This window comes from Chroicocephalus ridibundus, chromosome 8 (genome assembly GCF_963924245.1).
Source record: "Chroicocephalus ridibundus chromosome 8, bChrRid1.1, whole genome shotgun sequence".
Classification (NCBI taxonomy): domain Eukaryota; kingdom Metazoa; phylum Chordata; class Aves; order Charadriiformes; family Laridae; genus Chroicocephalus; species Chroicocephalus ridibundus.
In genome coordinates, this window is record NC_086291.1 from 52347657 (window position 1) to 52374872 (window position 27216).

The window sequence follows — 27216 nt, forward strand, 5'->3', positions numbered from 1 at the left end:
GGGGGCAGCGGGCAGGGGTACGGGGACACCGGAGGAGAGAGCTGGGGGGAGCTGGTGCGTGGGGACAGGGGGAAACTGAGGCACGGGGGGCAGCACCCCCCCCCGCAGCAACGAGCGCGGCACAAAATCATGGACACCGAGTCGGGCCGGGCTCACGGGCGTGTATAAACCACAACAACAGCGAGGGGGCGACAGGGCGGACGGCGGCCACCAGCCAGGCTAGGGACGCCACGGGGCGGATGCGTCCTCCGTCCCCCGCGGCGGGGGTCGGCGGTGGGCTCAGAGCAGGGTGATCTCGCTGGGCGGCAGCGTCAGCCTCTTCTCCCGGGCTCCCAGCAGCCGCTCCATGTGCGCGGCCACCACACGGCACAGCTCCAGGCCCTGCCGGGCGACACGCGCCATCAGCGGCTGTGCCACCACCGCGGGACCCCCGGCAGGGACACACACACACCCCTCCCTCCCCGGTCCCGGACCCCCCGACATCCCCCCGGGTGTCGCCTACCTGCTCCAGCTGCAGCTGGGTGATGCCCTGGGCCAGGAGGTCGCCCAGCGTGATTTCCACGTAGGGGTAGCTGGATCCGGCCGTCGGCCGCTGCGTTCGCGTCGACTGGATCTCCTTCAGCGAGAACTTGGCGACGGGCTCCTGGAGGGACAGGGCAGGTGGCCCACGCGACCCAGGAACCCCCCGCCCGAGGGGACCGAGGACCAGAGTGGGTGCGGAGGAGGGCAGGACGGAGGGTGCCAGCGATGCTGCCCCCCGACCCCCCCACAGGGAGGGCACAGGCGGGCAGACCTGGCCTCCTGGGGCCAAACCCTGTCCCCTTCGGAGAGGGACATCGACCACCCCCCGCCTTCACATCTCACGGTGCTGCCTGGCTCTGTCCCTGCAGCAGGAGCAGGGGGACAGGGTGGTGCCCACGGGCCCCCGTGTCCCCCACAGCCCCCCACCTACGTGGGTCTCCTTGCTGAGGAAGTTGAGGCCGTTCTGGTTGACGGCCAGGATGCAGGGTGAGACGATGGCGTTGTTGCTGCAGCTCTGGATGTAGAAGAAGGACGAGCCGAACATGGGGTAGGCACTCAGCAGCCCTGCGGGGTGGAGGACAGGGTCTCAGCACCCGCTGCCACCCCCTGCTGCCTGGATCCCGGGGTGGCTTGCACCCACAGGGCCTCTGCCAGGGGTCGCAGCCTGGCAGGAGCTGGGTCAGCTCCTAGAGCCTTGCACAGCTTCAGGCTCTGGACCAGGAGCAGGATCGGACCCCGGAGCGGCCAAGGGGCCCCGTTGCAGCCTGCTGGGAAAGTGGGTGGCCGAGTGTGGGGCCTGAGAGCACCCTGCCCTTCTGCCACGGTCCGGCCCCCTATGTGCAGCACCCCAGGTGCCACACAGGGCCAAGGTCTGCCTGTCCCAGCCTCCCCGCGGAGGAGCCACCCAGCAGCATCTCATCTTTGTCAGCATCGCATCCCCAGCAGCATTGAATCCTCATTAGTATTGTGTCCTCGTTAGGAAGACACAATCAGCCTTGCATCGCCAGCAGCCTTGCATCCTCATTAGACTGTGTCCTCATTAGCACTGCATCCCCGGCAGCATCACCTACCCCTTAGCATCGTCTCCCCGTTAGCATCGCCTCCCCGTTGGCATCCCGTCCCCGTCACGGTGCAGTGCCCACTCACCCAGGAACTGTGCCCTGGCCTGGTGGGCGCTGAGCGCCTGGGCTTGCTGCATGTGCTGCGTCACCATGTGGAGCCAGGACTGTGCCTTCAGCAGGCGGAAAAGCTGGGGGGGGACGTAGTCCTGCACCTCCCGCCTGCAGGGAGATGGAGGTCAGGGCCAGTGATGGCCAGTGGGTCTTGCACCCCATGGGACGTGACCCCCCCCCCAGTCCCCCTGCCCCGGGCCATACGCGGTGGGGACATGATGGCGGTCCTTGGCTCGGTGCTGGAGGGCGGCCAGCTTGGCCACGTGCGGGAAGTGCTGCTCTCCCGGCCTTGCGGGCGGCAGGACGGTGAACAGCCCCTTGAGGTAGTCAGGGAGCACCTGGAGGGGACGGAACACAGGGACGTGGCTTAGGGACAGAGGATGCTGGGGGGGGTGGCAGGGAGGTGGCCCCAGGGGAGCCTGGCGGGGTGACCCAACCTGGTTGTAGTGGACGGTGACATAGAGCTCGTTGTCAAACTTGAGGGGCTGGCTCCAGACCACGCGGCGGCACCAGAAGGTGTAGCTGGTGTCCCGGCACTCGGTCTCAGCGGCCACATCCAGGACATATTCCCGGCGGGTCAGTGGCCGCACGCTCCGCCCTGCACCACCCCAGGAGCCTCAGCATGGCCACCACGCATGGCACCTGGCAGTGGCATGGCTGTCCCTGCCCACCCCTCACCTCTGTCGGTCACCACGAAGAGGATGTACTCATCAAAAGCCTCCGGGTGCTGCAGGCCCATCTCGCTGCACAGCTCCTCGATCACATCCAGAGCCACCTGGGCGCAGGGGACAGGCAGATGGGGGGCTGCCACATCCCCCTGCCATGCATGGGGCCACCAACGGGTCCTGCATTGAGGCTCATCCCGTGCAGCTCCCCGGGGAAGGGATGTTCCATTCCCAGAGAATAAAGTCCCCCAGCTCAGGGACAGACAAAGAGTGCAGCCCCCCCGAGACCCACACCCTTGGGGTGCCCACAGCCTGGGGTCACCATGAGCATGGGGTGCACTGAGCCTGTTGTCCCCTCCAACGCACCGAGCATGTCTTGATCTTGAGGTGTCTCTCGATGCCGCCGGGCAGGAGGAAGAGCTGGCGCTTGGCGCTGCGTCCAGCCTGTGTGTGGGGGGGGACATGTTGGGGTGCAGGGGGGCCCTTTGCACGGCAAGACCCCAAAGGACACCCCAAATCCCCAGGCTACTCTGTGGTGACCGTCCCATGGGGATCATCCTGTATCTTGCCCAAGTGAGCCATCGTGCCCCCACCACCACCACGTGCATGTTGCTGCATCCCTGCTGGGGACCCCAGAAAGCTCAGGGCACCCCCAAAGCAGTGCCCCTGGAGAGCAGCCCCCCCCGCAAAGGACTGGGCTCCTCACACCAGCAAGGGGCCATCAGCTCAGCCCCAGGGCAGTGTCTGGGGGGGACCCCGAACCCACAGCAGGGATCCCAAGCCCATGGAGGATCTCGAGCATCCGGGGGGGATCTCAAGGTGCCTGCTCTGCACCCAACAGGCACCCGCTCTCACCACCATGGCTTTGAGCTCCATGCTGCTGGGGAAGAGGCTGCGGCCACCAAACTGCAGGGTTTTCCGCAGGTTTTGCTCGCAGGCTTTGGCGATGCCTGGTGGGGATGGGAACCAGGATGAAGGCTGAATTGAGCCACGTCTCCGGAGCCCCGTGACACCCCTGGGTGTCCTTCCCCACCGCGCACCCAGCACCCTGGGGCGTGCGGAGCCCTTACCCTGGAAGGGCAGCTCTAGATGCCCGCCAGCATCCTGCAGGAAGGCCAGGAGGAAGGGCCGAAGCACCTCGGAGCACTTGTAGTAGGCGGCGAGGATGTAGAGCAGCCTCCAGCCCTTCTGGCAGCTGTCCCTGCCGGGAAGAACTGGGGCTGAGCCCCCGGAGCGGGGAAGGGTGTCCACAGCAGCTGCAATGGCACCCACCACCCTGGGGTGCAGTGCAGCCCACTGCGAGGGGGCGTTCCCCGGGTGTCCCCCCATGCTGGGGTGGCTCAGCCTGGCCGGGGACACAAGTGTCCCTAGTGCCAGCCTATGCTGTTCCAGCTGGGGCGGACGGCACGGGTGCAGGGACTCACGGCTTGGAGCTGGTGTTGTTGGTGACCTGCTTGACGATCTGGCAGTACACCTCGTCCCGCAGGACCTCGTGCTCCGCGCACAGCTGGGGGACAGGCACAGCTCGCTCTGCGGCTGGGGATGTCCCCTGCTGCCACTCTCCTGCGCAGGCCACCCCCAGGATTCACCACCCCAATGGGGGATTTACCTTGAGGATGGTGCAGATGGTGTCCAGCTCTGTCTGCCCCCGCAGAGGGTGGTCACCCATGAACTTCATCACGGCTGGGGACAACAAAGCCACACAGTGGCACAGCTCACCCCATCCCTTCCCCAGGGACACACTCCCCTGGGTGCGGGCAATATTCCGAGCACTTGGGGCAGTGGAACCAGGAGCTAAGCCCTTCCTGGCCACCCCATCTGACCACCTCGTGCCTGTCAATCCCCTCCTCCAAGGATGGGACTGGCGACAGCTGTGGTGCAGGGGGATGGGGCACTTGTGCCCCCTCACCTACCTTGGAAAGCCTCGGTGGCCAGTTTGCTGATGCCACCGTCCACAAATTCGATGAGCGACTCCTGGATGGGGGTCTGGAGGGGGAGAGGGTCAGCTCCCAGGAGCAGCCAGAGGGATGGGATTGGGGTTGCGGTGGCATTCAGGGAGTTCCTGAGCATGCCAGGACCTCGGGGGTACCCACGGGTGATGGCAGAGCAGGGGCACCCCAAAACACCCCGCTCCCCCGCACCTTGGTGAACATCAACATCTCCAGCACGTCCTTCTTTGTCCTGGTCCCGCAGGATTCCCTGGGAGAGGGACGAGGGAACAGGTGAGCACGTGTGTCCCCACCACGGGTTGTCCCCATCCCGCCGCTGGGCACTCACATGGTCCTGTGCCGCGCTGCGCGGAAATACCGCTGGGCAAAGGCCAGCATGGGGCAGGTCCCCCTGCCAGCACCGAGCCGCTCGCCGCCGTCTCGCTCCGGACCCTCCACAAAGGCGGTGCTGGTAGGGGACGCCTGCGGAGTGGGATGGTGGGTGCTGGGCACAGCCAGCACCATGCCGGCAATAGCCCCGGGCCAGCACCCACCTCGGTTTTCCGGTCCAGTTCCTGGGCCACGGCGGTGGAGGCCACGGCCACAGCCACAGCCGCCGAAGATGCCACCTTGCCCTGCTTGTCCCTAGGTTCCTCTTTCCTCTCCGCTGGCAAATGGACGAAGTCAGGGGCTGCGACGGGCTGGACATACTCGGCGGGGAAGAGCCCCGACCTGCCATGGATGGCCCCGAACTTCCACCCTGCGCCGGGCAGATGGTGGGGATGGCCCCAGGATGGCAGCCCTGGGGGTCACCCCCCAAAAAGCCTCCACCCAATCCCTCCTGCCCGCTGCACCCTGCAGCACCCCAACCCCTTTCCTGGGGGATTGGCCACTGGTTTTGGCTGGAAACGGCTGCGGTTTGGCATTGCTCAAGGAAATGGCACAGACCAGAGACCACAAAGCCTGTCGCCTGCAGGGACGTGGGGCAGCAGCCGATGCCACCCAGAGCGGTAACCACAGGGGAGCATCCCCCTGCATCAGGTCAGTGCCGAAAAGAGCCCAGACCATCCTGCGGTGGGTGACAGAGGCAGGATCCTGCCCCAGCCCCAGGAGAGGACACGGTTCAGGGCAGTGTATGCATGCTGGGGACACGCACAGGGACATCATGGCACCCACCAAAATCCTGGGTGCCCGTCTTCAGCTCCTCCAGGTACATCACCTTCTTGCGGACCACGCAGCCATAGTAGTGGTCTGCAGGGACATCATGGGGACGCAGGGTGTCACAAGATGCAAGGCCAGGGCATGGCCACCTCCAGGGGCAGTGAAGCCATCAGTCCTGCCACCCCCGTGCCCTGAGTTGAGGGCATTTCGGCATGGGGGGGCTGTGGGGGGTCGCTCACCTCTCTCGGGACACTCCAGCGGCTGCAGGTGGATGATGTCCCCTTTGTGGAAGCTGAGCTTGCGCCCGTCCTCCGGGCTATAGTTCCTCACAGCCACCACGTACTGCGAGTCCTGGGCACAGGAGGGGCTGGCACAGACCGTGCACGCAACGCCGGTACACCCATGCGCACCCATGCGCACCCACATCCCACCCAGCACAGGGGCTTCGAGCACCCACGGCTGCAGGACCACCCCAAGGTGCCCTCCCCAGGCACGGTCCCATTTGCAGGGTGCCCTCCACTGCCCACCCCAGCTCCCCAAACACGGGCACCCAGGCAGGGTCTGGCCCCCAGGACATGCCCTCAGCTGTCCCCTTGGCCCCAGGCACCCCCCCCCCCCCACCTTCCTGAGCTCCGTGATGAAGTCATCGACCATGGCCTTGACCTGAGGGGCTTTGGGGGAGAAAAGGATGAGCTTCTCGCTGCGCAGGTTGAACTCCAACATGTTCCTGGACGGGGTGGTGACGAACAGCACGTCGGCGTAGCTGGGGCAGGGCGAGGGGAGGCTGAAACACCCGGCACCCACAGCACCCGTCCCACCCCGACCACCCCGGCTCTTCGCCCCTACCTGTACGTCCGCAGCACCCGCAGCTGTTCCCCGGGGACGTTGGTGCCCTTCACCAGCCGCAGCAGCTTGATGCCGGTGTGGGACACGGCCAGGATCTGCACGCCTGTCCCCACGCTGCCCTGCGGGGCCCGGGATGCTGCCTCAGCCGGGGGCTGCGGTGCCCCCCACACCAACCCACCCCACGGACAGACCCTCACCGTGGCTGGGAAGAGGCGTGAGAAGTACACTTCGCAGCCATCGCGGGCTGCGGTGATGATCTCCCTCTTGACACTCTCGGTGGCCACGGGGCTGAAGGAGTCCAGCTTGTTTTCCGCTGCAGGGGGAAATACCTGCTGGTGAGTGTCCCCCCTCCCCGGGGAAGATCCGGACACAGCATTCATGGGGAGAGAAGGGATTCTCATCCCCTTCCCCAGCCTGGCAGGGCTGTGATGGAGAGACAGGTGTCCCCCACCGGGCACTCCCTACTGCAGCAATCCTGGCTGAGACCGGACACAACTCATCACTTTGTGGAGCACTGAATCACAGGGAACTCGTCGCGTTTGGAGGCAAAACTACCCCAGCTTTAAGCAGAGACAGCTGTGGCTTGGAAACGCCCAGGAGACGAGGATGGGCACCAGAATGGCTGTGTGTGAGACCCCCATGTTGGGGCCCCCCCAGGTCTGGGGCCCCCCAGCCCAGAAGCAGCGGGACGTGGGGGTGCGGGCGAGGGTTACCGAAGAGGGATTTCAAGCGGAGCCGCTCCTCCTGGCTGATCCGGATGCAGGTGTCGGAGAGCGTGTCACTGAAGATCTGGGGAAGGGGGTGAGGAGCAGCGGGGCCATGCAGGGGGAGCGGTGTGCCCCCCACCCCCTCTGCCCTGTACACCCTCCCCCCCAGCTTGGGACAGCCGAGGTGAAGGGATACCCCAGCTCCCAGGGGACCCCTGGGGGGGCTTCAGGGCCAGTTGGGTGCCTCACCTGCCGGAAGATGAGGTCGAGCAGCAGCGGGTTGTTGATACTGTCCTTGGGGTAGAAAACCTGCCAGGAAGGAGAGCAGCACAGCGTCGCTGGCATCGCCCACCCCGCAGGGCCTCGGGCTCGATGAAAAGCCCCCTTTATCCCCGCAGCACCTTGACACCAGCCTGTCCCTGTCCCGTCCCCCCCTGCCCCCGCACCTCCTTGCGGATGTATATTTTCCAGGGCACGTTGTGGTAGGTGTAGAAGTCCTCGCTGCAGCTCCGGTGCAGCTGGGTCTGGACCTGCTGCCCCTCGGACGGGAGCTCCCGCGAGACGCAGACTGCAAAGGGATGGAAAGCCCTGCACATCCCTGGGGCGGGGGGGGGGACAACCAACAGCCCCTCTCCACCCAGGGAAACTGAGGCACAGGGGCCAGCTGTGGGGCGAGGAGGGTTTAGCCAGGCACAGGAGTTATCCTATGAGGACCCAGCCTCATCAGGCATCACCTGGTGCCACCAGGGAGGATGAGGTGCCCTACTCCACCCTGCCCCCCCCTGCCCAATGCCACAGCTCTGCCCTGTGATACCTGGGTGCCGGGTGGCCGCCGGACGCCCCGTCGGCGCTCGCAGCGGGTATCTGCCACTGGCGACTGGCTTCACCGTGGCCACCACCTCCTTGGGCCCCTGCGAGGCAGAGAGCAGGCTGCAGCTGGGGCCGGCGGTTCCCCCAGTCCAGTATGGGGGACACGGGGGCAGCCGCATCCCTACCACGGCCGCTGGCACCCGGGCTGCCGAGAGCTGCTCCTTCAGGATCTGCATGGCTTCCTCGTGGGGGTCCATCTTCTTCCCGAAGAGCTTGCTGCGGAGACAGCACCTCGCATCGCCTGCATCCCAGTGCCGCCTGCACCCCAGCATCACCTGCACCCCCAGTATCACCTGCACCCGGCATCAACTGCACCCCAGCATCACCTGGACCTGGAATCAACTGCACCCCAGCATCACCTGCACCCCCAGCATCACCTGGATCTGGCATCAACTGCACCCCAGCATCACCTGCACCCCCAGCATCACCCACATCCCAGCATCACCTGCACCCCAGCATCACCTGGACCTGGCATCAACTGCACCCCAGCATCACCTGCACCCCAGCATCACCCGCACCCCCAGCATCACCCACATCCCAGCATCACCTGCACCCCGGCATCACCTAGACCTGGCATCAACTGCACCCCAGCATCACCTGCACCCCCAGCATCATCCACATCCCAGCATCACCTGCACCCCAGCATCACCTGGACCTGGCGTCACCTGCACCCCAGCATCACCTGCACCTCCAGCATCACCTGCACCCCAATACGAGCTGCACCCCCAGCATCACCCCCATCCCAGGATCACCTGCACCCCCAGCATTGCTTGCATCCCAGCATCCCACCTGGACCTGGCACCAACTGCACCCCAGCATGACCTGCACCCCCAGCATCGCCTGCATGCCGACATTGCCTGCACCCCGGCAGGAGAAGCCTGGGTGGGTACCTGGGGGGCTGGGAGCCACGCGGGGCGGGCTGGCACTGCCGGATGATGTTGCGGATGTCGTGCGTAGGCCGTGGGAAGTGCTCCGAGTTGAGCCGGGAATGCCGCACCAGCTCACCCGGCCACCGCTGGCCCACGGGTGCTGGGGGGCCAAACAGGCGTCTCAGGGGGGAGGCAGGCATCACCCTCACACCTGGGACCACGAGTCCCCATCACCCCCCCATTGCACAGGGACCTCTCACCTGATTTCTGCAAGTAGGGCCGGGGCTGGGGGGCGCGGGCTGGTGTCCCCTCCACGGCTCTGCCCTGCAAGGGACACCGTGCAGTGAGGATATGGCAACCCCCCAGCTGTCCCCATCCCTGGGGAGCCACTTGGGAGAGCTGCCCCACAACAGAGGCTGGGCAGGGTTTGACCCCCAGCCCCGGTCCCCCCCGGGTCCTGCCCCACTGACCGGGGGCCCAGGCGGCTGGTTGGCATCAGCCTGGCGCTGTTGGGACGGGGCTGGATCCGGGCCTGTGACGGCAAAGGAGGAGAGTTCAGCATCCTGCGGCCCTGTACTGGGGGGCGCCAGGTGCAGGGATGTCCCCCACACCAGGGACCAGGGAGCAGGTGGGGAAACTGAGGCAAGGAGCTGGGTCGGGGTGCAGGAGTGCTCGGGGCGCTCACCCCTCGGCTGACGCATCTCCGCGGGCACCGGGCGTCCGCTCCGCTCGGCACCGCCGCTGTCCCCACCTCCCGTGCCACCTCCTCCCTTCATCCTCTGCGAGACAGCAGCCGGCTTCTCCAGCTCCTGGGGGGACAAGCATGAGGGGATGGTGACCAAGCCACCCGCACTCCCAAAATGCTGGACTCCCTCTGCCTGGAGCAGGGGGACGCCCCTCTCACCCCATTGCCGTAGGAGAGCACGGGGTCGAAGAGGCTGTCCAGGTACCGGTCCAGACCCTTCTGGCTCCGGGGCTCCCCAGATTCCCCGTCTGCTGGGGAACGAGGAGGGATGAGCTGCCGGCAGCAGGGATGCACCAGCACGGCAGGTCTTCACCAGCACGGCCCCACCAACAGCCCTGGGGGCTGGGGGAGATGATGCCCTACCGTGTGAGGGATACGCCTCCATGGACGGCAGCGTGGGGGCTTTCACGGCTGGAGGAGGAGGCACTTCATCCAAATCCAAGCCGTGTCCCAGCACCCTGTAGGGAGGGAGGGAGGGAGTGCTCATCCTGCACCCGCTGGATGCCAGACCCCCACCCCAACCCACGCCTCTGCCAGCACCCGTTCAGGCCAGCGCTGTTTCCCCACCAGCCCCACACTGGGGGACCCATCCCTGCCCGGGTACCTACGCCCGGCTGTCCCCGCCGCGGCTCTCAGCCCCCTCCCATGCGACGAGGAAGCAGGACTTCTGCTTGGGGAAGCCCTGGAGCAGCTCAAGGTCGGAGACGAGGTCCAGGACATAGTCATGGCCGGCCAGCTCGGCCCACTGGGCACCTGCCTTCATGGCCACGGACCAGCCACGCCAGCCCTCCGCCAGGCCCCTGCCAACAGCAGGATGCTGGGGACGAGGACGGGCTGCCAGTGGTGCCCCGGCTCTGTGGGAACACCCAGGAGCTGGGCATCCTGGGTCTCAGATCCTGGGGTCACCCAAAATGGCCCCAGGGTGATGCTGTGCCCCGTGCTTGCCCCTCTGGGTGGGGGGGGTGCCAAACTGGTGGGTACCTGTGCTTCAGGACATCCCCTGCCAGGTCCTCGCCCGTGCTCCAGGAGTGGATGGGGCAGGAGAACTGGTCGCCTGGGAAGGGACGGGCGGTGAGGAGGTCCTGCCGGTCACCTCCTGCCCGTGACGGTAGCAGGGTGGTCAAACTGGGACCAGCCCTCCCCACTGCCGTGCCCCCAGCCCCGCGTCGCCCCGCACCGTTGAAGCAGTGGAGGTCGAGCGCCATGCTGGCTTGCTGCCGGTTCGCCGTCCACTCCAGCAGCGAGGGTGGGAAGGCGCGGGCGGCCGCGGCACCCAGCTGCGACCGCGCCATGGCGTGCATCAGCTTGCGCTGGCACACTGGCTTGTAGCCGGCAAAGGCGTAGTCAGAGACGAACCTGTGGGGAAGGGAGGATGCTGCAGGAGGGACCTGGGCAGCATCCCCAGGCATGTGTGCCAGGCTGGCCAGAGGCGTCCTGGAGAGACCTCAGCGTAATTCCTGGGCACCTGTGCCAGGCTGGCCCCGGGGACCATGAAAGGACTTCAGAGTATCCCTAGAGGGATCTGGGCAGTGCCCCATGGCATGTGTGCCAGGCTGGTCCAAGGGATCCAAGAGGAACCTGAGCACAGTCCCTGGCCATGTGTGCCAGGCTGGCTCCGAGGACCATGGAGGGATCTCAGAGCATCCTCAGAGGGACCTCGGTAGCATCCCTGGGCACATGTGCCAGGCTGGCCCAAGGGATCCTGGAGGGACCTGGTGGGACTTGGGCAGCATCCTGAGGCACGTGTGCCAGGCTGGCCTGGAGAGCCTCTGGAGAGACCCAGCATTGTCCCCAGGCATGAGTGCCAGGCTATCCCCGCGGGTCCCAACCAGCCCTGGGCCCCGGCCCCGGCCCCGGCTCACTTGAGAAGGTACTTGTCGAAGGCGGCGGAGGGGGTGAAGGCACTGAGGCAGGTGGCCAGCAGCAGCCAGCCCCGCTCCTCGTTGTTGACGTTGGTGTTGCGCCAGACCTGGTTGGCGGCTTGTGCCAGGAGCTCGTCCCGCAGCCCCGGTGCCGACAGCCCCTTCTGCACAATGTAGTTGCCGAAGAGGGTCTCCTGTGGGCCGCCCAGCCCCGGGTCCCCCATGAACCGCAGGATCTGCCATGGGGACAGTGAGGTCCTCCCTCTGTCCCTGGGCAGGGAGTGGGCAGGGGACGGCGATGATGGATTTCATGTCTTCCCACCTACCAGCTGGAAGAGGCTGAGAGCCTCATGGCACAGCTCCTCATCCAGCCGGGTGAGGGGGGCGGCCAGCGGGGCTGTCAGCATCCCGAACGCTGGCTCCTGCGGTGACACCCGCACCTGTGGCTACCCGGGCCCTGGGGACAGCCCCAGGCCACGGGGGTCCAGCCCCATGGCGCTGAGCATGGCGTTGATGCTGGATGGGGGGCATGGGGTTGCGAAGGGGCTGGGATACAGGATGGGGCCAGCAGCCTCCCGGCAGCCGGACAGGGATGGGCTCAGGCTGTGCTGGTAGCACCAGAGATGCCGGCACCTTGGAGAGGCTGAGAGCAGGATCTGGCCCCAGCGCTGTTGTTTGGGATGCCGGGGACTGGGAAACACAGTGCAAAAATAGGGGTCGAGGAGGAGGAAGGGGGGCAAAGCGACGGGGGATGAGGCCAGGGTCCCGGGAGCAAAGCGACCTGGTCTCCCGCCCCAGCGTTTCCGAATCCGCCCTGCGCCGGGCATCCAGGAGGGCTCGGTGGGTCTCTCTCCGATAACCTCAGCGGGGTCCCCCCGGCCTCTGGAGACGACAGGAACCCACGGGGAGGGAAGGAGGCGGCAGCCAGCTCTCCACAGCACCGCAGCCGCCCCGGATCCGGCCCCTCTCACACCCTGCGGCATCCCTGGGGCCGAAGCCGGGGCAAAGCCCGGTGGGACGGTGCGGGGAGCCGCCGGGCAGAGCCGCTGTGGGGACCCTGAACCTAACTGCTCAGCCACGACCGGGGCACCGAGGACTCCCCGAAAGCTGGCCGCCTGCTGGGGCAGGCTCCCCGCCACCGGGCCGCGGCGCCCACCTTACCTGGAAGTGGCCCCGCACGTACTTGGCCATGGGGTAGTCGTTGATGTCGAGTGGGAGGGTGAGCTTGGAGTCAGGCTGCAGCGCCGGCGGTGGCACCAGGACCACACAGCCAGCGTTCACCTCCCGGGAGGCTAGGGCACAGTGGGAAGCTACAAGCATGGCCACAGGGATGGGGATAAGGGGCTGGGAACGCTGCCAGTGGTGGTGTGGGACCCGCTCACCTGCGGCAGCTTCCAGCAGTCCCATCAGCTCGGCCGGGATCTCCAGGTGGGTGACGTCCACCACCTCCCTCCTCGTCAGCTCCTGCTGGGGCAGCACAGGGGTGCACCCACTCGCCACACTGCTCCCTGCCCCAGCACCCATGGGTGCCCTGGCCAGCAGCATGGGGACGGGCGAGCACATGGCAGGGACAAGGGCACAGCAACATGGGTTACACGGGCGTCACACATGCACGTTCCCCCCAGCGCTGCATGCCCGCACCCCATTACCTTCTTCATCCTCTCCCTCTCCTCCTCCGCCCGCCGGCGGGCATCCTCCTTCCTCTGCAAGCAGAGCAGCCGTGCTGAGCCCCCGCCAGCATGGAGGGATACCCAGAGGCAGCAAGACCCCACTGGGGTGCCATTGCCCCCCCAGCATCACCAGGCTTTCACCCCAAAGAGGCACTGCCCACACTCCACAGGGCATAGAGGAGGTGGTGGGGACGGGATCTGGGGGGGGTCAGGATTCCCCGGGTCTAGGGGCGCAACTGTCCCCTCTTCAGACCCACCACCGAGCATGCGGCAGGGTGGGAGCTGGTGCCTGGGACCCCCCCTGGGATGTGCCAGCCCCCACCTCACCTTGAGATACCGCCGGCGGTTCACGTAGATGTGCACCAGCGACCTGAACTTGATGAGCGTGTGCCGCATGCGCCGGTACCGCTGCCTGCGGGAGGGCACCCGTCACCCTCTGCACCAGCACTCACCCACCACCACCCCCCCCGGGACCCCCACCTGGCCAGGTATCCCCGCGCCCGGCTCTGCAGAAGCACAATCTTTCGGCGGAGGGAACGGAAGCGCCTCTTGATGAAGAAGGTGCGAGCATAGCGCTGGAGCGTGAGCGCGGCCAGGTGATGGGCACGGGTTCGCTTGCTCTCCAGCGCCTGGTACAGCTGCTCCTTCAGGAAGAGCTGGGAGGGGGGATGATGCTGTGAGCCCCCCCGCCTCGGCCGTCCTCCCCCAGGGCATCACTGGAGCCAAGCCCCTTGCTCGAGGTGGTACCTTGCTGACACCAACGTAGTACATGCTGGGGCTGACGGGGCAGAGGTTCCTCAGCATCTCCACGCAGTTGGCCCCGTTGGGAATGACATTGGACCACATGTCGACGAGGCAGCGGTACCTGAGCAAGTCCACGACACCATCACCATGTGGGACTGCATCGGGACGCTGGCACAGACCATCCCCATGGTGATGAGCACCATGCCTGGGAAAGCAGCTTCTCCCGGTGCTGTGCACCACAGCGGGGGGCTCCCAGGTCCCACTGCTGGGGACCCCCAGGCCAAACGCTGCCCCCCCAAAACACCCACAAGCCTTGTGGTCTCCCCTCACTGGGATGGTGGTACCCAACCCGCAGCCCCCAGGCACCTGTCGATGAAGACAAGGAAGGGGATGCGGATGGGGAAGCCCTCCTTGCGGATGCGGATGGTCTCCAGGATCCCCGAGTACCGCAGCTGGCTGCTGACCACGTCAGCCTCGAAGAGTCCCGGCTCCTGGAGGTGAGATGGGGAGACGCCTCGGTGGCCGTGCAGGCAGACCCCCGCCCACCATGCTCCCACCACGCTCCCCGTGCTGGCGAGGTCAGGCAGCATCGGCATCACCATGGGCAGGAAAGCCCCAGGCTGGCTCTCACCTTCTTGTTGTTGGGTTTGAGGCAGCGCACGAAGAAGGGGTTGCACCTGCATTGGAAAGATCCTGTTGGCCATGGGGGACAGGGGACAAAGCCAGCTTGGCCACCACGGGCTCCGGTCTGGCTGTCACCCTTCTCCCACCAGCCCAGAGCACGGCCTGGCTGGCTGCCCTGCCTGCTCTGCCCACCCTGCCTGCCCTGACCTCTCCATCTTCTCCACCAGCTCCAGGAGCGACTGCTGGAACCGGGCAGCCACGGTAGGGGCCTTGTACCGCCGTGTCCTGGTGCTGCTCCTCCTGATTAGGCTCCTCTGCCGGGCCATCACCTGGGCATGGCCGAAGAAGAGGTTGGCCACCACCTTGAGGAGATGGGAAGGGTTAGGGAGGAGGAAGATGGCTGGGATGATGCAGCTCTCCTGGCTCCTCTTCCCAGCCCGGCCACTGCCTTTTTGCCCAGCCCTCAGCGAGTCGCATCCCCTACGTGCATCTGGGTTCCCCAGGTGGGGATGGAGAAGTGCAAGAGCAGCCCACATGGCCAGTTGTGCCAATGCCTGAGGGGTGAAAGTGCAGAGAACCCAGTGGGAAGAGGGCACAGGGCAGAGCTGGAGGAATCCTCTGTTCCTGTTCCCCCCGGGCTTCACCTGCCACGGGGTCACAGGCTTGGGGACATGAAAAGTGGTGTGTATGGAAGGGGCTATCCATGCCCGGTGTCCCCCCAGCACCACAGAGCCAGGGCCAGGCAGGGCTCTACCTTGGTCCTACTGCTGATGAACAGGTCCAGCACGTCCTGACGGACCTGGTCGTAGTTTTTATCCAAAAACTTGTGAACCTGACAAAGAGCAAAACCTCATGGTGAGGATCCTGGTGGCACGGCGGGACAGGGGTGAGCTCCAGGCTGGGATGGGGGACCCCCAGCTGGACCCCCTGTGCTGCCCCTCACACCCTGGTGTGGGATCAAGCCCATAAACCTCCTCTTTAACCCTCCTTAAAACCCCAGCTGGGCATCCCACTGTCGCACACCTGGTAGGTCACCTTCCCCGCGTAGTGCTTGATGGTGAACTCGGGCAGCGGCATCTTCGGTTTGGTGTACAGTGGGTTCATCCCGTGGTGGTAGTGACACTTCTGGAGGAACGTGTGGTCGGTGGCCTGGGGACAGATGCAGGGGTGAGACATGGCTTGGGCTGTTCAGTAGTCCCAAAGATGTAGTCATTGGGATGGGGATGCCTGGACAACCGGCCAGACCCCGCTCTCAGCTCTGCCACCAAGTAGCTGCACGGCCATGGGCATCTGCTGCTCTATGCCTCAGTTTCCCCATCAGCAGAGAGGGTGCAACCACCCTTCTCTCTTTTCTGGGGCAGCTGGGAGGGGTTTTTCAGTAATTCCTGCAAAAGCAAGTCCTCAGGAAGAAGTTGCTCCAGTGGCACCGATCTGGAACCTCTTGGGGCTTGTCCAGCCTGGAGAAATCTGTGAGGTCTCCCAGGTTGTCCAGGACAGCCCAGGAGTAAAGCACCCCTGGGCCATGGTGTCACCCCGGGCACGGTGACCACCCGGTGCTGCCGTCTTTGCTGACTCCGCAGCGCCTTACCTGGGGGAAGCAGCTCTGGTCATCGAGGATCCGGAGAATGCCGTAGGGCTTCTGGGAGATGAGGTCAATGCAGGGCTGGTTGTCGCTGAAGGGAATCTCCTTCCACTCGATCTGCTCCCGGAGGTACTCCTCCTGCAGGGCCAGCACTTGGTCAGCCCCCAATGCCTCCAGCCCCACGGTGATGCTTGGCATGGGGCAGAACCTGGCACTGCTCGCCGGCCCACCTGCTCCTCCTGGAAGACGATCTTGTTGAAGAAGAACTGCAGGTACTCGTTGGCGTAGTTGATGCACAATTGCTCGAAGCTGTTGAAGTTGAGGTCCTGCGAAAAGGAAGGTCCGTGGCACCTGAAACCCTGCACCCCGGGGCTGGCGGCCGGAGAAATGGAGCCAGGATGGATCCTGCCCACCTCGAAGCCATAGATGTCCAGGATGGCGATGGAGAGGGCCTCCTGCCGCGGGTACACCCGCTTGTTGATGCGGTCCGTGAGCCAGCCGAAGAGCAGGGAGTAGAGAGTCTTGGCAATGGCATCCCTGGGGAGGGGGCAGATGAGCAGAGCGCTGGAGCTCCGTCATGGCGTGGCACGGCATGGCACACACCCCCACCACTGTCGCCAGCACCCATCACAACCTCACATCGTGCATGGAGCAGCCCTCGAGGCTGCGGTTTTAATCACCAGAGAGCCTAAGCTGCTCTGGGGGACACGACTGTCCCCTTTCCCAGCCTGGCATCTCACCTCCCGCCCCGTCCCCAGGGGCCAGACACCCCCTGCGTCCCCACACAGCAAGGTTCCCCCTTCCCCCTACCTGGCATCCACGGCACTTTCAACGGTCAGAGGGGTAAAAATCTTCTCCCGCTGCGTTTCCTGGTTAGGGTGCACAAAACCAACCATGGGATGGAGCTTTAGCAACACCAGCTGTGGTCCCCAGGGACCAGGGACCCCCCCTCCCTGCCTGTGCCCTCACTTTGCACTCACCGTCACCTTGAAGGTGATGGCTTTCTGCAGGCCCTCGGGGGACACCTGCAGCAGCTCAGCCACCGTCCGGATCTCCGTGGCACTCACCACCGTGGCAACCTCCTGGCAGTCAGTCTGCGGGACACGGCGAGGTGGTGGGATGCGGTGACCCCCCCCCAGCCTCTTCGCCGCATCCCGGATCAGGCCCAAGGAGCGCAGCTCGGCTCCCCTTGGGGTACCTCGTATTTTTCGAAGTAGACGTTGCCCAGGTGGAGGACGGAGGAGAGGATGCGGAAGATGCTGTTCTGCTCCTCCACGCTGAAGCTCAGCACCTCCATGGTGTTGAGCAGCCGACGGAAATCCTCCGCGTCGTCCTTGCCGGGGATCTCGCAGTTCCCACCCTGGCATGGCCCCCTCAGTGCCATCAGGGGATCCCAGGGAGGGTGTGGGGGGTGACACCCTGCCCTGAGCACCCTCCCCTTCCACACGCTGAATCCAGGAGGACTCAGGAACCCACCGGCACCCCGAGCTTGGCCAGGCCCCCGAAAAGCGGGCAGTGGCGGGGGGCGTCGGGCAGGGGACACACTACCTGGTTCAGGTAGTAGTAGGTCTCGGCGCCCTGCAGGCAGTACCGCTGCCGCTGCTGGGTGGGCAGCCCGGCCAGCATCTCGTAGAAGATGTGGTAGTTGCGCTCGCTCTTGGCCTGGGAAGCAGAGGACCAAGCTGGGGTGGGGGGACCAGGGGGGGACAGCATGGGGAAGCAGAGCGCGGGACCCCCACCCACCTGGAAGACCACACGGGACTTCTCCAGCAGGTACTGCGAGGTTATGGCACCGCAGATCAAGCCGCTGCGGGGGCAAGCGCAGGCACCCGGTTGGCAACCTTGGCGCGGAGGGGCTGCGTCCCCCGCCACCAGTGCCCACCACTGCCCCAGTGCTCTCCCAGCACACGGGGGGGTCAGTACCAGCCCCCAGGTGCCTCCCACTGGGATCTGTGGGCAGGGAGAGTTGCCCACACCCGGGTCCTGAGTGAGGGCTGGAGCTGCTGCACCCTGGGGTGAAACCAGGCACCCCCTCCTGTTGAGATCAGTGGGGCTGAGCGCGGGTGGGACTGGCCGTGGGGACAGGGACAGGGACCGGGAGGGCACAGGGAGCCAGCCCAGGGCACAGCAACCCAGGGACAGCAAACGCTGCCTGTCTTCAGACGCCATCTCCCTTCCCCCACCAAGTTTTGTCCCCAAAAGCATCCCCGTGTGCCTCGCCCCCAGCGCCGAGGGGCAGGGGCAGCCTGGCAGCGGGGCTGGGGGCCGGGTTGGGCACCCCCGGGGTAGGGGGGGGACACAGGGGGTGGGGGCCAGCCGCGCGCGGGTGTTGCTCGGCATTACTTACTCCTCCAGAAAGATTTCCACAAACTTCCCAAACCTGCTGGAATTGTCATTCCTCACGGTTTTGGCGTTGCCGAAGGATTCCAGCAAGGGGGTCGCCTCCAGGATCTGCCACGGCCATGGGGAGAGCCATAGGGTCAGCCTGGGCACTCCGACACACCACAGGCTGTCCCCATGGCTAGGGGAGCCCCCCCTTGTCACCCTGCCACCTGTGCCACCCTCCCTGCCACCTCCCGCCCCGTGCAGACACACATGGGTGCCAAAATTCAAGGTATGCACCGCAGCCGGGCTGCACAAGGGCGCAGGAGAACACAAGGACCCCATGCGCACGCATGCACCGAGCTCCTGCTGTCCATCCCGGCTCTCCCCCCACCGCTGGGGTGACATGGCAGAGATGCCACCACGATGCTCAGTCCCTTTGAACCGTCCCAGCCCATGTGTGTCCCCCGGTACCTCTATCTGCCGTGGTCCAGGTGGAAGCATGGGGACAAGCAGAGTCGTGAGCAGAGGGTGGAGGAGAACACGGGGAAGCGGGACAAGGGGATGGGGACAGGGATGTCCCCAGGGCAGCACCCTACCTGCGGGGTACTGCTGCGTTTCTGGCTGACGGCTGCCAGGTAGCGCAGGATCAGCTTGGTGGCTTCGGTCTTCCCCGAGCCGCTCTCCCCACTGAAACGCAGAGGAGGGGCATGGCCGGGGCCATCAGCAGCCCAGCAGGAGGTGGACGAGTGTGCCCACCCCAAACCCACCCAGCACCCCATCCCCAGTGGCACCCCTCCACCGGGGGCTGGGCCGGGCAGGCGGCATCATCCTGCAACCAGTAATTACGGCAGCACTGATAAGGGGCCATGATGGGGACGCCGTGCTGGGGAACAGCTGTGTCCCACCTGATGACGATACACTGGTTGTGTTTGGCATCCATCACTTTGGAGTAGGCGACGTTCGCGATGGCAAAGAGGTGCCTGAGGGGAAAGAAAGCGGAGGTGGGGGGTGCAGTGCCACATCGCCCCGGCACGGGGACCCTCGCTGCACCCTGAGCATCCCCATGAATGAACCCTGAGCATCCCCGCACGTGGATGCAGCCGCTCCAGCACCCCGCGACCGAGGGTCCTTGGAGCCCTGGGACCACCCAGCCTGGGGGCTGCTATTAAAGGGTGGGTGAGGATGGGTAGGGGTGCTCCTGTCCCCGCAGGGCCTTCAGGGACACCCCAGTACTCACGGTGGGTTCTCGCCCAGCGCTCTGCCTTCGTACTGCAGCACCTGCTCTGTCCCGTAGATGTTGTAGAGCCGATACGGGTTCACCGACACCAGGATGCTGCCGATGTAGGTCTGCAGGAGAGTGAGGTTTGGGGCTGCGAGCGCTCAGAGAAAGATGACCTCCCTGAAGACCCCACACTGGGAGTCTTCGGGGGACGCCGTGCGCCCCTAAGCTTACGTAGATGAGCTGACGCTCGAACCGTGTCCGGATGTTGCTCAGCACCGCAGCCTCCTGGAGGTCCCTGGCGTGGAGCAGAGGCTGCATTGGGGCGGGGGGTGGGGGACAGGAGGTGTCTGCCATCCCCCAGCATGCCCCCAGCATCCCCAGGCCCGGGAGGCCGGAGGGGACCCCGTGTTGGGATGGGGTGGGGAGCAGCGGGGGCTGTGGAGTGCATGGAGGGGGGCATTTACAGCCCTGTTGTCCCCTGCAGTGCTGGGTCACAGTGGCTGGTGAAGGGGACACGGGGACACTCACTCCAGCTGGGTCATGTCCTCCAGCCCGTCCTCCTCCTGCGGCTCCTGGTACCGCACGATGGGCAGGCTGCACAGCGACTGCATCTGCATGGAGCAACCCAGCCCAGCTCCATCACGGCAGGGCTGTGCCAACCCCCGCCGGCATCCCACCCAGTCACCGCCACCACCCCAAAATCACCATCTGTGACCCCAAACCATACAGCCCACAGCCAGTGACAGCAGGGACGTGATGTGGGCAAGCATCCCACAGCCCCGAAACAGGTCCCCTGGAAAGAGCCTCGCATACCGGGGCAGAGCAGCAGTGTTGGAAATGGGGACATGGGGACACCAAGGCATCCCTGGGGACCGTCCCAGGAAAGGCTGTTCTTGGTGAACCCCAGTCCCACTCGACATGGGCAGGTGGGAACAGGCGGAGGCGGCTGTGCCACCCGCACTGCAACACCCTGCGGTTCACCTAAACCCCTGCAGGGGCTGCAAGGGGTGGTCAATGGAGACCCCCGGGGCAGGGTGGCACCTCCAGGGGAGATGATGGAAGGGGGCTGCGGTGGTGGCTGAGCCGTGGGGCTAGGGGCGCAGAGGCGATGCAGGGCGGGTGGCACGCAGGAGGCCACGCTGGCGGCCAGCCAGGTGACGGGCAGAAAGCAGACACCCGCCGGGTCAGCGTGTCACCTGCGCCCGTCCCAGCCGGAGATCAGGTCTCAGCATTTCCATACGCGAGAGTCAAGTGTCCCCGAGGGGCCCGTGCACGGGGCAGGGGGGGACACGCAATGGGCGATGACCACCCCCCTCCAGCCTGCTCCCCACAGCAGGACCCTGCCAGAACCCAGTGTCCCCCCATAGCCACTTACCCCCCACGCCAGGCACTGCAACCCCCTCATCTCTGGTGGCTTTGTGCCCTGGTGAGCTGGCAGCCACCTCAACACGCCACCCCATCCCGGGTCCCTCCATCTGCCGGGTCGCCCCCCGGCTCCATCCCACCATGGCGGGCTCCCCGCCGGCGTTACCTTGCTGCGCCAGGGCTGCTTGGTGCCCAGGTAGCCGGCCGCCCAAGGGTGCCTGTCCTGCCAGCCGCCCGCCGGCGAGCGCTGGCTCAGGTATCGGGCGATGTCGGCCCCCCGTTGGCTCGCCCACCGCCGGCCGCGCTGGGTGGGCTGCCGGGGGAGACCCTGCTCGGCCGTCCAGGCGTCGGGCATCTCCCGCACCCGCACGACGTGCTGCGTGGACCAGTGCTGCTTGTACATGCGGGAAGCCCGTCGGAAAGAACCCAACCTCTGCACCTGCGGCGTCACCACCGCGTAGCGTCCCGCGCCCTCCTCCCCGGCCACCCCCTCGCCCTCGATGGCCTCCGCCGGCCCCGGGGTACGGGCAGCGCGGTGGGGGGTGGCTGGCGAGCCGGGGGCTCGGCCGCGGGGTGCCGGGAAAGCGGCGCGACACTGCGGCGAGGGGCTGCGGTCACCGCGCGGGGAGGAGGCGGGGACGGGGTGCCCGGTGTCGGCCCAAGCCCGGTGACCCACCGGTGGGCTCGAGGATCTGCGTGTGCTCCCGTCCCGCCGGGATGGGCGCCGGGGCAAGGAGGGCAAGCGGGAGGAGGGAGGGCGGGTGGATGGTGAGGATGGAGGGGCTTCGGTGGGGGCCATGCTCTCCACCAGCAGTGACGCCAGGGATTGCCCCACAGAGCGCCCCGGGGAGGGGGTGCGTGCCCCCACTTCAGCTGGAGTTGGCCTTGCCGGGGGGGAGCGGGGGGCCATCCCGGCAAGGGGCTGTCCAATGCGCTGGATGAAGGTTTTGGGGGTGCTGGGAGCAGAACTGGGGGGTGGGGGCACCTCGGCGAGACCCCGTGTGGGACCCTGCCAGGGGGGCAGATCCGCATCCCAGGAGGGGCCGGGGGGGCTGAGGCGGCGGCTGCTGGCGCGGGGGGTCGATGCCAGGAATGGGGTCCTCTGCAGCGGCTTCACCGCCTTGGTGGGGGGCTCGGGAAGTCGAGGCCAGGCCTGGGGGAGCGGCAGCCCGGGGGGGCTGCTCCTCCGTGACGGTCGCGGGGACAGGGGTCTCCCCGACCCTGCCACGGGCACCCCCAAACGCCTCCCCCGCACCGGCCCCGGTGAGCGGGGGGCGGCCGGCGGTGGGGCAGGGGGCTCGGGGCCGAAACGCCGGAGGCTGGCCCTGAGGGAGGGGGATCGCCGTGGCCCCTCGCCCCGTACGCTGCCGGGGGGCTGCCGGGCTGGCGGCGGTGATGGGGAGCGCCCAGGGTTGGCGAAGGGGTTATGGAGTGACAGCCGCCGCGCGGCCCCCGGCTCTCGGGGAGGGGGCTGCCCCCAGGGCCCCGCCGCTGGGGAAGGGTCCCTGGCTGACAATGCTCTCACTGGGGGGTCCCGGCCCCCCGAACCGGCGCTCTCCATCCCCGCCAGCCTGCGGCTGGAGCGTCTGTAAGAGGACTGGGGGGTGTTGGGGTCCCGAAATCCCCCCGCACCCCGAGGCGGGCGGCTGGGGGGCTGTGAGAGGGAGCGCTGGAGGAACTGCCCCAGGGGGCTCCCGCACGCCCGCGCTGCTGAAACACGGCGTCCCGGGGGTGCCACGGGGCCGGGGGCTGCCGGTGGTGGAGGTGGCTCGTACTCATCGTAGTCGTCCTCGTCACGGGCGGCGGGCAGGTGGGGGGACGGCGGGAGGGGGACGTCCAGGCGGTCCCTGCCAAAAAGCTTGACCTGGGGCCGGGGGAAGAGCCTGAATTTCCTATTGAGGGAGAGCTTGGAGGAGAGAGTCTCCCGCATACCCCGGAGTGAGGAGGCACTGAGGATGGAGAAGGGATACTCTCCATCCTCTTCCTCCTCTTCCTCCCATTCTTCGGGCTCCTCGGCCTCGGCGATCTCCTCCAGGGCCAGGGCGTAGGGGTTGCAGGAGGACTGGGCATGCGGCGCCCACCCGCCCTCGCTGTACTGGATGCGATGCTCGGGGTATTCGCCCCCCGGGTACCCTCCGGCAAGGGGCTCCCCAAAGTCCTCGTAGGGGTCCCCGCCATAGCCAAAGGGCCCGGCTGCCTCCTCGCCGTACTCCGGGTCGCTGCTGTAAGGGTCATAGAGGGCGAGGGGAGATCTGCGGCCAAATGGCCCCTCGTCCTCTAGCTCCGCGTAGCCATAGGGGTGCCCCGGTGGGTCACCCTCCTCCCAAAAACCGCCGTAGAAGCCATAGTCCTCCTCTGCCTCATAGCCGGGGTAGTCGGTGTAGGGGGTTGGCACCACGTCCTCGAAGCCGTACCCTGCTGGGTAGGCTGGGGTTTGGATGTAGCCTTCCTCTTCCTCAGCATAGCCCTGCCGGTGGCCATAGGCTCCATCCTCCTCCTCGGTGTAGCCATGCCAGGGGCCATAGGCTCCATCCTCCTCAGCATAGCCACGCTGGGGGCCGTAGGCTCCATCCTGCTCCTTGGTGTAGCCATGCCGGGTGCCATAGGGTCTATCTTCCTTCTTGGCATAGCCACGGCGGGAGCCAAAGGCTCCATCCTCCTCCTTGGTGTAGCCACGCCGGCGGCTGTAGGCTCCATCCTCCTCCTCGGCCCACCCATAGCGTGGCACCGGCATCTCCGTGGATGCGCGCTGGGAGCGCCGCCGGGATGGGCGCCGCGCCATGCTGCTGTGCCTCTCCTGGCTGTGCCGTGCGGCGCCGGGGGCCGACAGTCCGTCGCCACCGGGGATCCGCTTCATGTTGGCCCGGTGCCTGAGGATCTCGTCTTCCGCAGGGAACGGCAGCTTCCTGGCACCAATACGGGTGAGCCAGGCCGCGTCGGGTGCCCGGCCGCCCCCCACCAGCCGCCCGCGCCGGGAGAGCACCCTCCTGGCCAGCCAGCCTGTGGCGGCGGCCGCCTTGCTCAACACCTGTGCCCGTGGCTTGAATTTCCTTTCCGGGCGCCGGCGGAAGAGGGACTCGCTGTCTTCGGGCACCTGCCTGCCCCGCTGCAGCAGCAGGAAGGACGGCTTGGCCGGCGGGGAGCTGCTGGCTGCCTCCTTCCTCTTCTTGCCCACGCGCTTGAAGCGGACCATCAGGTTGGAGGTGGACTTGAGCACCGCCTTGTTCTTCTTCTTCTTCCTCTTCTTGGTGCTGTGCTTCTGCAGCCCCCAGAAGAAGCGGGATGTGTTCTTGAACTGCCCCTTCTTGGGTCGCTGCAGCCCCAGCTTCTTGAAGCCCAGGAAGAGCTTGGAGGTGCTGCGGAGGCTCCGCTTCGCCCGGGCCTTCGGTGCCGCTGCCGCTGCCTCCTCCTCCTCGGCCAGGCCGGGCTCCACGGATGCTTTGGGCTGGCCCTTGGCCTCCACGCCCTTGGCCCCTTTCTTCTTCTTGGCGTTGTCGGTTGCCAGCCCCATCACCAACTTGGAGGTGCCCTTAAGGTTCTTCTTGGTCTGCGCGGCATCGCTCTCGCCTTCCTCCTCCTCTGTCTCCAGCTGCACCTTCTTCCCCCGGCCCGGCTTCTTCATCCCCACCCCCTTGAGCATCCCCTTCTTCTCCTTCCCCTTCCCCTTCTTGGGCTCCTCCACAGCTGCCTCCTCCTCATCCTTCTCCTTCTCCTCCTCCACCTTCTCATCCTTCTCCTCCTCCACCACCTCCGTCTCCTCGCTCTCCTCCACCTTCAGCAGCTCCGTATCCGAGGTCTCCTCCGACTCGCTGGGCGCATCCTTCTTGCCCTTCTTGCCATCCTTCCCTTTCCCTTTGCCCCCCTTCCCTTTGGCCTCCGCATCCTTTTTGGGCTCCCCCTTCTTGCCAACCATCCCGACGGTGGCGGGCGCTCATGCTCTGGCCCCAGTGGAGCCCTGGGAGATGATGCCCTGCACCGGCACAAGGCGGCTCCCGGCACACCGTCTGGCTCCCGACCCCACAGCCTGCCCCGGGGGGGTATTTACCTGTGCCCAGTTTCGCCGAGGCACGTGCCCGTGCGTGGCTCCCTTGGCCGCCGGTGGCCCCCTGCTTGGCATGGCGCTGGGGCGGGGGTACGGCAGCCCAGGCGCAGCCCGGCGGGAGCTGCCTCCTGCCTCCCGCGGCACCCCGCGAGCTGGGCAGCGCGGTGCTGCCGGCTGGGCTCCGGCTGTAACCCAACCGCCGGGGCTCGCGGCGGCATGAATAATGTAAGGGATGCGCCACTCCAGCCCCGAGACTTTTCCGAAGGAGCAAGAAATGGCCCCCGCGGCGGGTGCAGGGGAGTGCCTGGACCCCATGGGAGCATCCCCTGGTGGGACGCTGCAGGGAGCGGCACAGAGCACCGTCACCACCCCAAAACTGGACCTTGCCACCTCCCCACACCTCGGAGCTCCCGGAGGAATCAGGAGGATGAAGCACAGGGATCCGTTTGACCCCGCAAAGCCAAACTGTGGCACTGAGAGGTGACAATTCTGCACAGCCCAAGGCACTTGCCACCCCGGCACCGGGAGCACGGCCAAGGGAAGCACCGCGGAGGAGGGACCCGACACCAGACCAGATCCTGCAGCCCTATTGGGAAGCAGAGAGGAGCCAGGAGCCCATGGAGGGACCCCCCATGCTGTGCCAGGCACGTTGCGGGTGCATGCAGGGTGCCACGTGTGCCCACACGCAGCTGGCAATGGGGCTTCCATGTGCCACACGTGTTCCCCGTGGCGGTGCCGGCGACGCGTTTGCACACACACGTGCCCAGACGCAGGGTGACCACATCAAATGTTAATGCCAGGACTGGATTCCTGCGGCCGCAGGTTCATAAAAGTTTAAGCAGCGGCGCTGGGAAATTTGCTGCCCTGCGCGGATCACCTGCAGGAGCTGTGCGGGCAGGGGCAGCACCCGCATCACCCCTTCGCAGGGTGTATTTGGGGAGATCAGAGGAGGAGCAGCGTCAGCATCCAGCTGTGCAGCAGCTGGGGGAACCCAAGAACCATCAGCGGTCACTGGACCGAACCCGTTGGCCTCCCCCAGGACCAGGAGAGCCCTGTGGCTGGCATCCCACAGCGCTGTCTTCTCCCCAGCCCGGTCCCTGCCTGTGTCAGAGGGGACATCAGCTGTGACCTGATGGCTTTGGCATCCTCCCTGCACTGATTTCTGGGCCGGAGACACCACGGTGGGGTCTGCACAAAGGGAGGTCACCCCGGAGCTGCAGGGAGAGCAGAGGGAGGGAGCAGGAGGGGAGGCACCTTGCAGGTATCAGGAGAGGAGACACCTGGTACGTATCAGGAGAGGGTCTATGGAGTGACACAAACATGGGGTCAGTAGGAAAAAGCATCAGCAGAGCCCGAGCTACGCGGGGAGCATCACCTTGCAAGACCCCCCGCCATGGTGCTGGCACGGTCCACACACAGGTCTGCCATTGCCACCGTGCCGTATGGGGCCGACGCAGCCTGCCCTGCCCGCAGGACAGCAGCCTGGCCCACACCACCACGCTGTCCCTCCTCCTGGCACGGGTGCACGGAATGACACCTGGGCACCACGATGTGGTGGGCAACCACCACAGACATGGCCCCTCCCTTGGCTGCCGGCAGCGAGCAAGGGGATACCTGTCTGGCAACAAGCTGCTACAGGTTCCCACCTCCATCCTGCCACCCTCTGCGGTCCCCACCTCTGTCCCACCACCCGTGCAATCCCCACCTCCATCCCACTGCCCTCAGCGGCCCCTACCTCTGTCCCCGCCACCCTGGGCCAAGCCGGGCAGGGCAGAGGAGGGACCGGCGGTGCTGGCAGGGCTCCCTGCGCTGCCATGGCTGTGCCCGTGGTGCCTGGCCGCGATAAGGGTTCTCCGAGAGGAGATACGGAGGAAGGGAGAGCAAGAGAGAGTGGGCAGCCTGGCCTCAGCCCAGCAGGCTTCACGCCACGCAGGGGCTGCCTTCCACGGTCCCAGCCCCCATACCAAACCCACCACAACTCCCTGGCTTCTTCATCCATGGGCATGGCGTTCACCGCCTGCCTTTGGCATGGCAGAGCTGGGGAAGGGGCATTTGTGCCCAGGCACAGCGGGATGGTGTCAGATGTTGGGGGTCAGAGGGGGAACCCATGGCCTTCATGCCCAAACCCACACTTGGCAGACGTTTCCAGGGTGTCTGGGCATGGACGCATCCAGCAGCAGGACAGGGGAAGGACCCTGGGTGCAAAACCTGGTGGTGAGGTGTTCCCTGGGGTGGCGATGGGGACCGGGGCTCTGGGAGAAGATGCCCAGAGCATCCTCTGACCCCATCACCCCT

General features: G+C 66.3%; 1 protein-coding gene across 1 annotated transcript; it reads right to left on the reverse strand.

Annotated features, from left to right (window-relative positions):
• Window positions 1–152: 152 nt before the first annotated feature.
• Window positions 153–24087, reverse strand: MYO15A (myosin XVA). The gene is made up of 63 exons (XM_063343729.1): window positions 21046–24087; window positions 20043–20125; window positions 19746–19809; window positions 19530–19639; window positions 19198–19272; window positions 18889–18979; window positions 18764–18769; window positions 18315–18418; window positions 17711–17774; window positions 17516–17629; window positions 17166–17327; window positions 16948–17061; window positions 16778–16836; window positions 16381–16504; window positions 16198–16293; window positions 15974–16105; window positions 15409–15534; window positions 15140–15217; window positions 14593–14747; window positions 14393–14438; window positions 14128–14252; window positions 13765–13882; window positions 13498–13673; window positions 13345–13429; window positions 12997–13050; window positions 12730–12811; window positions 12509–12639; window positions 11674–11769; window positions 11348–11583; window positions 10663–10841; window positions 10467–10539; window positions 10094–10285; window positions 9849–9943; window positions 9645–9733; window positions 9352–9549; window positions 9001–9064; window positions 8762–8900; window positions 7997–8087; window positions 7816–7912; window positions 7448–7569; window positions 7251–7310; window positions 7008–7083; window positions 6492–6607; window positions 6295–6413; window positions 6070–6211; window positions 5688–5799; window positions 5464–5538; window positions 4842–5047; window positions 4637–4770; window positions 4501–4558; window positions 4273–4345; window positions 3969–4042; window positions 3784–3866; window positions 3430–3560; window positions 3215–3309; window positions 2726–2803; window positions 2373–2469; window positions 2132–2292; window positions 1899–2032; window positions 1669–1802; window positions 953–1086; window positions 503–643; window positions 153–381 (listed from the first exon to the last, which is right to left on the reverse strand). Exons 1-63 carry the CDS (start codon window positions 24070–24072, stop codon window positions 280–282), a joined length of 9807 nt encoding a protein of 3268 aa, XP_063199799.1. The 5' UTR covers window positions 24073–24087; the 3' UTR covers window positions 153–279.
• Between the last annotated feature and the right edge of the window lie 3129 nt (window positions 24088–27216).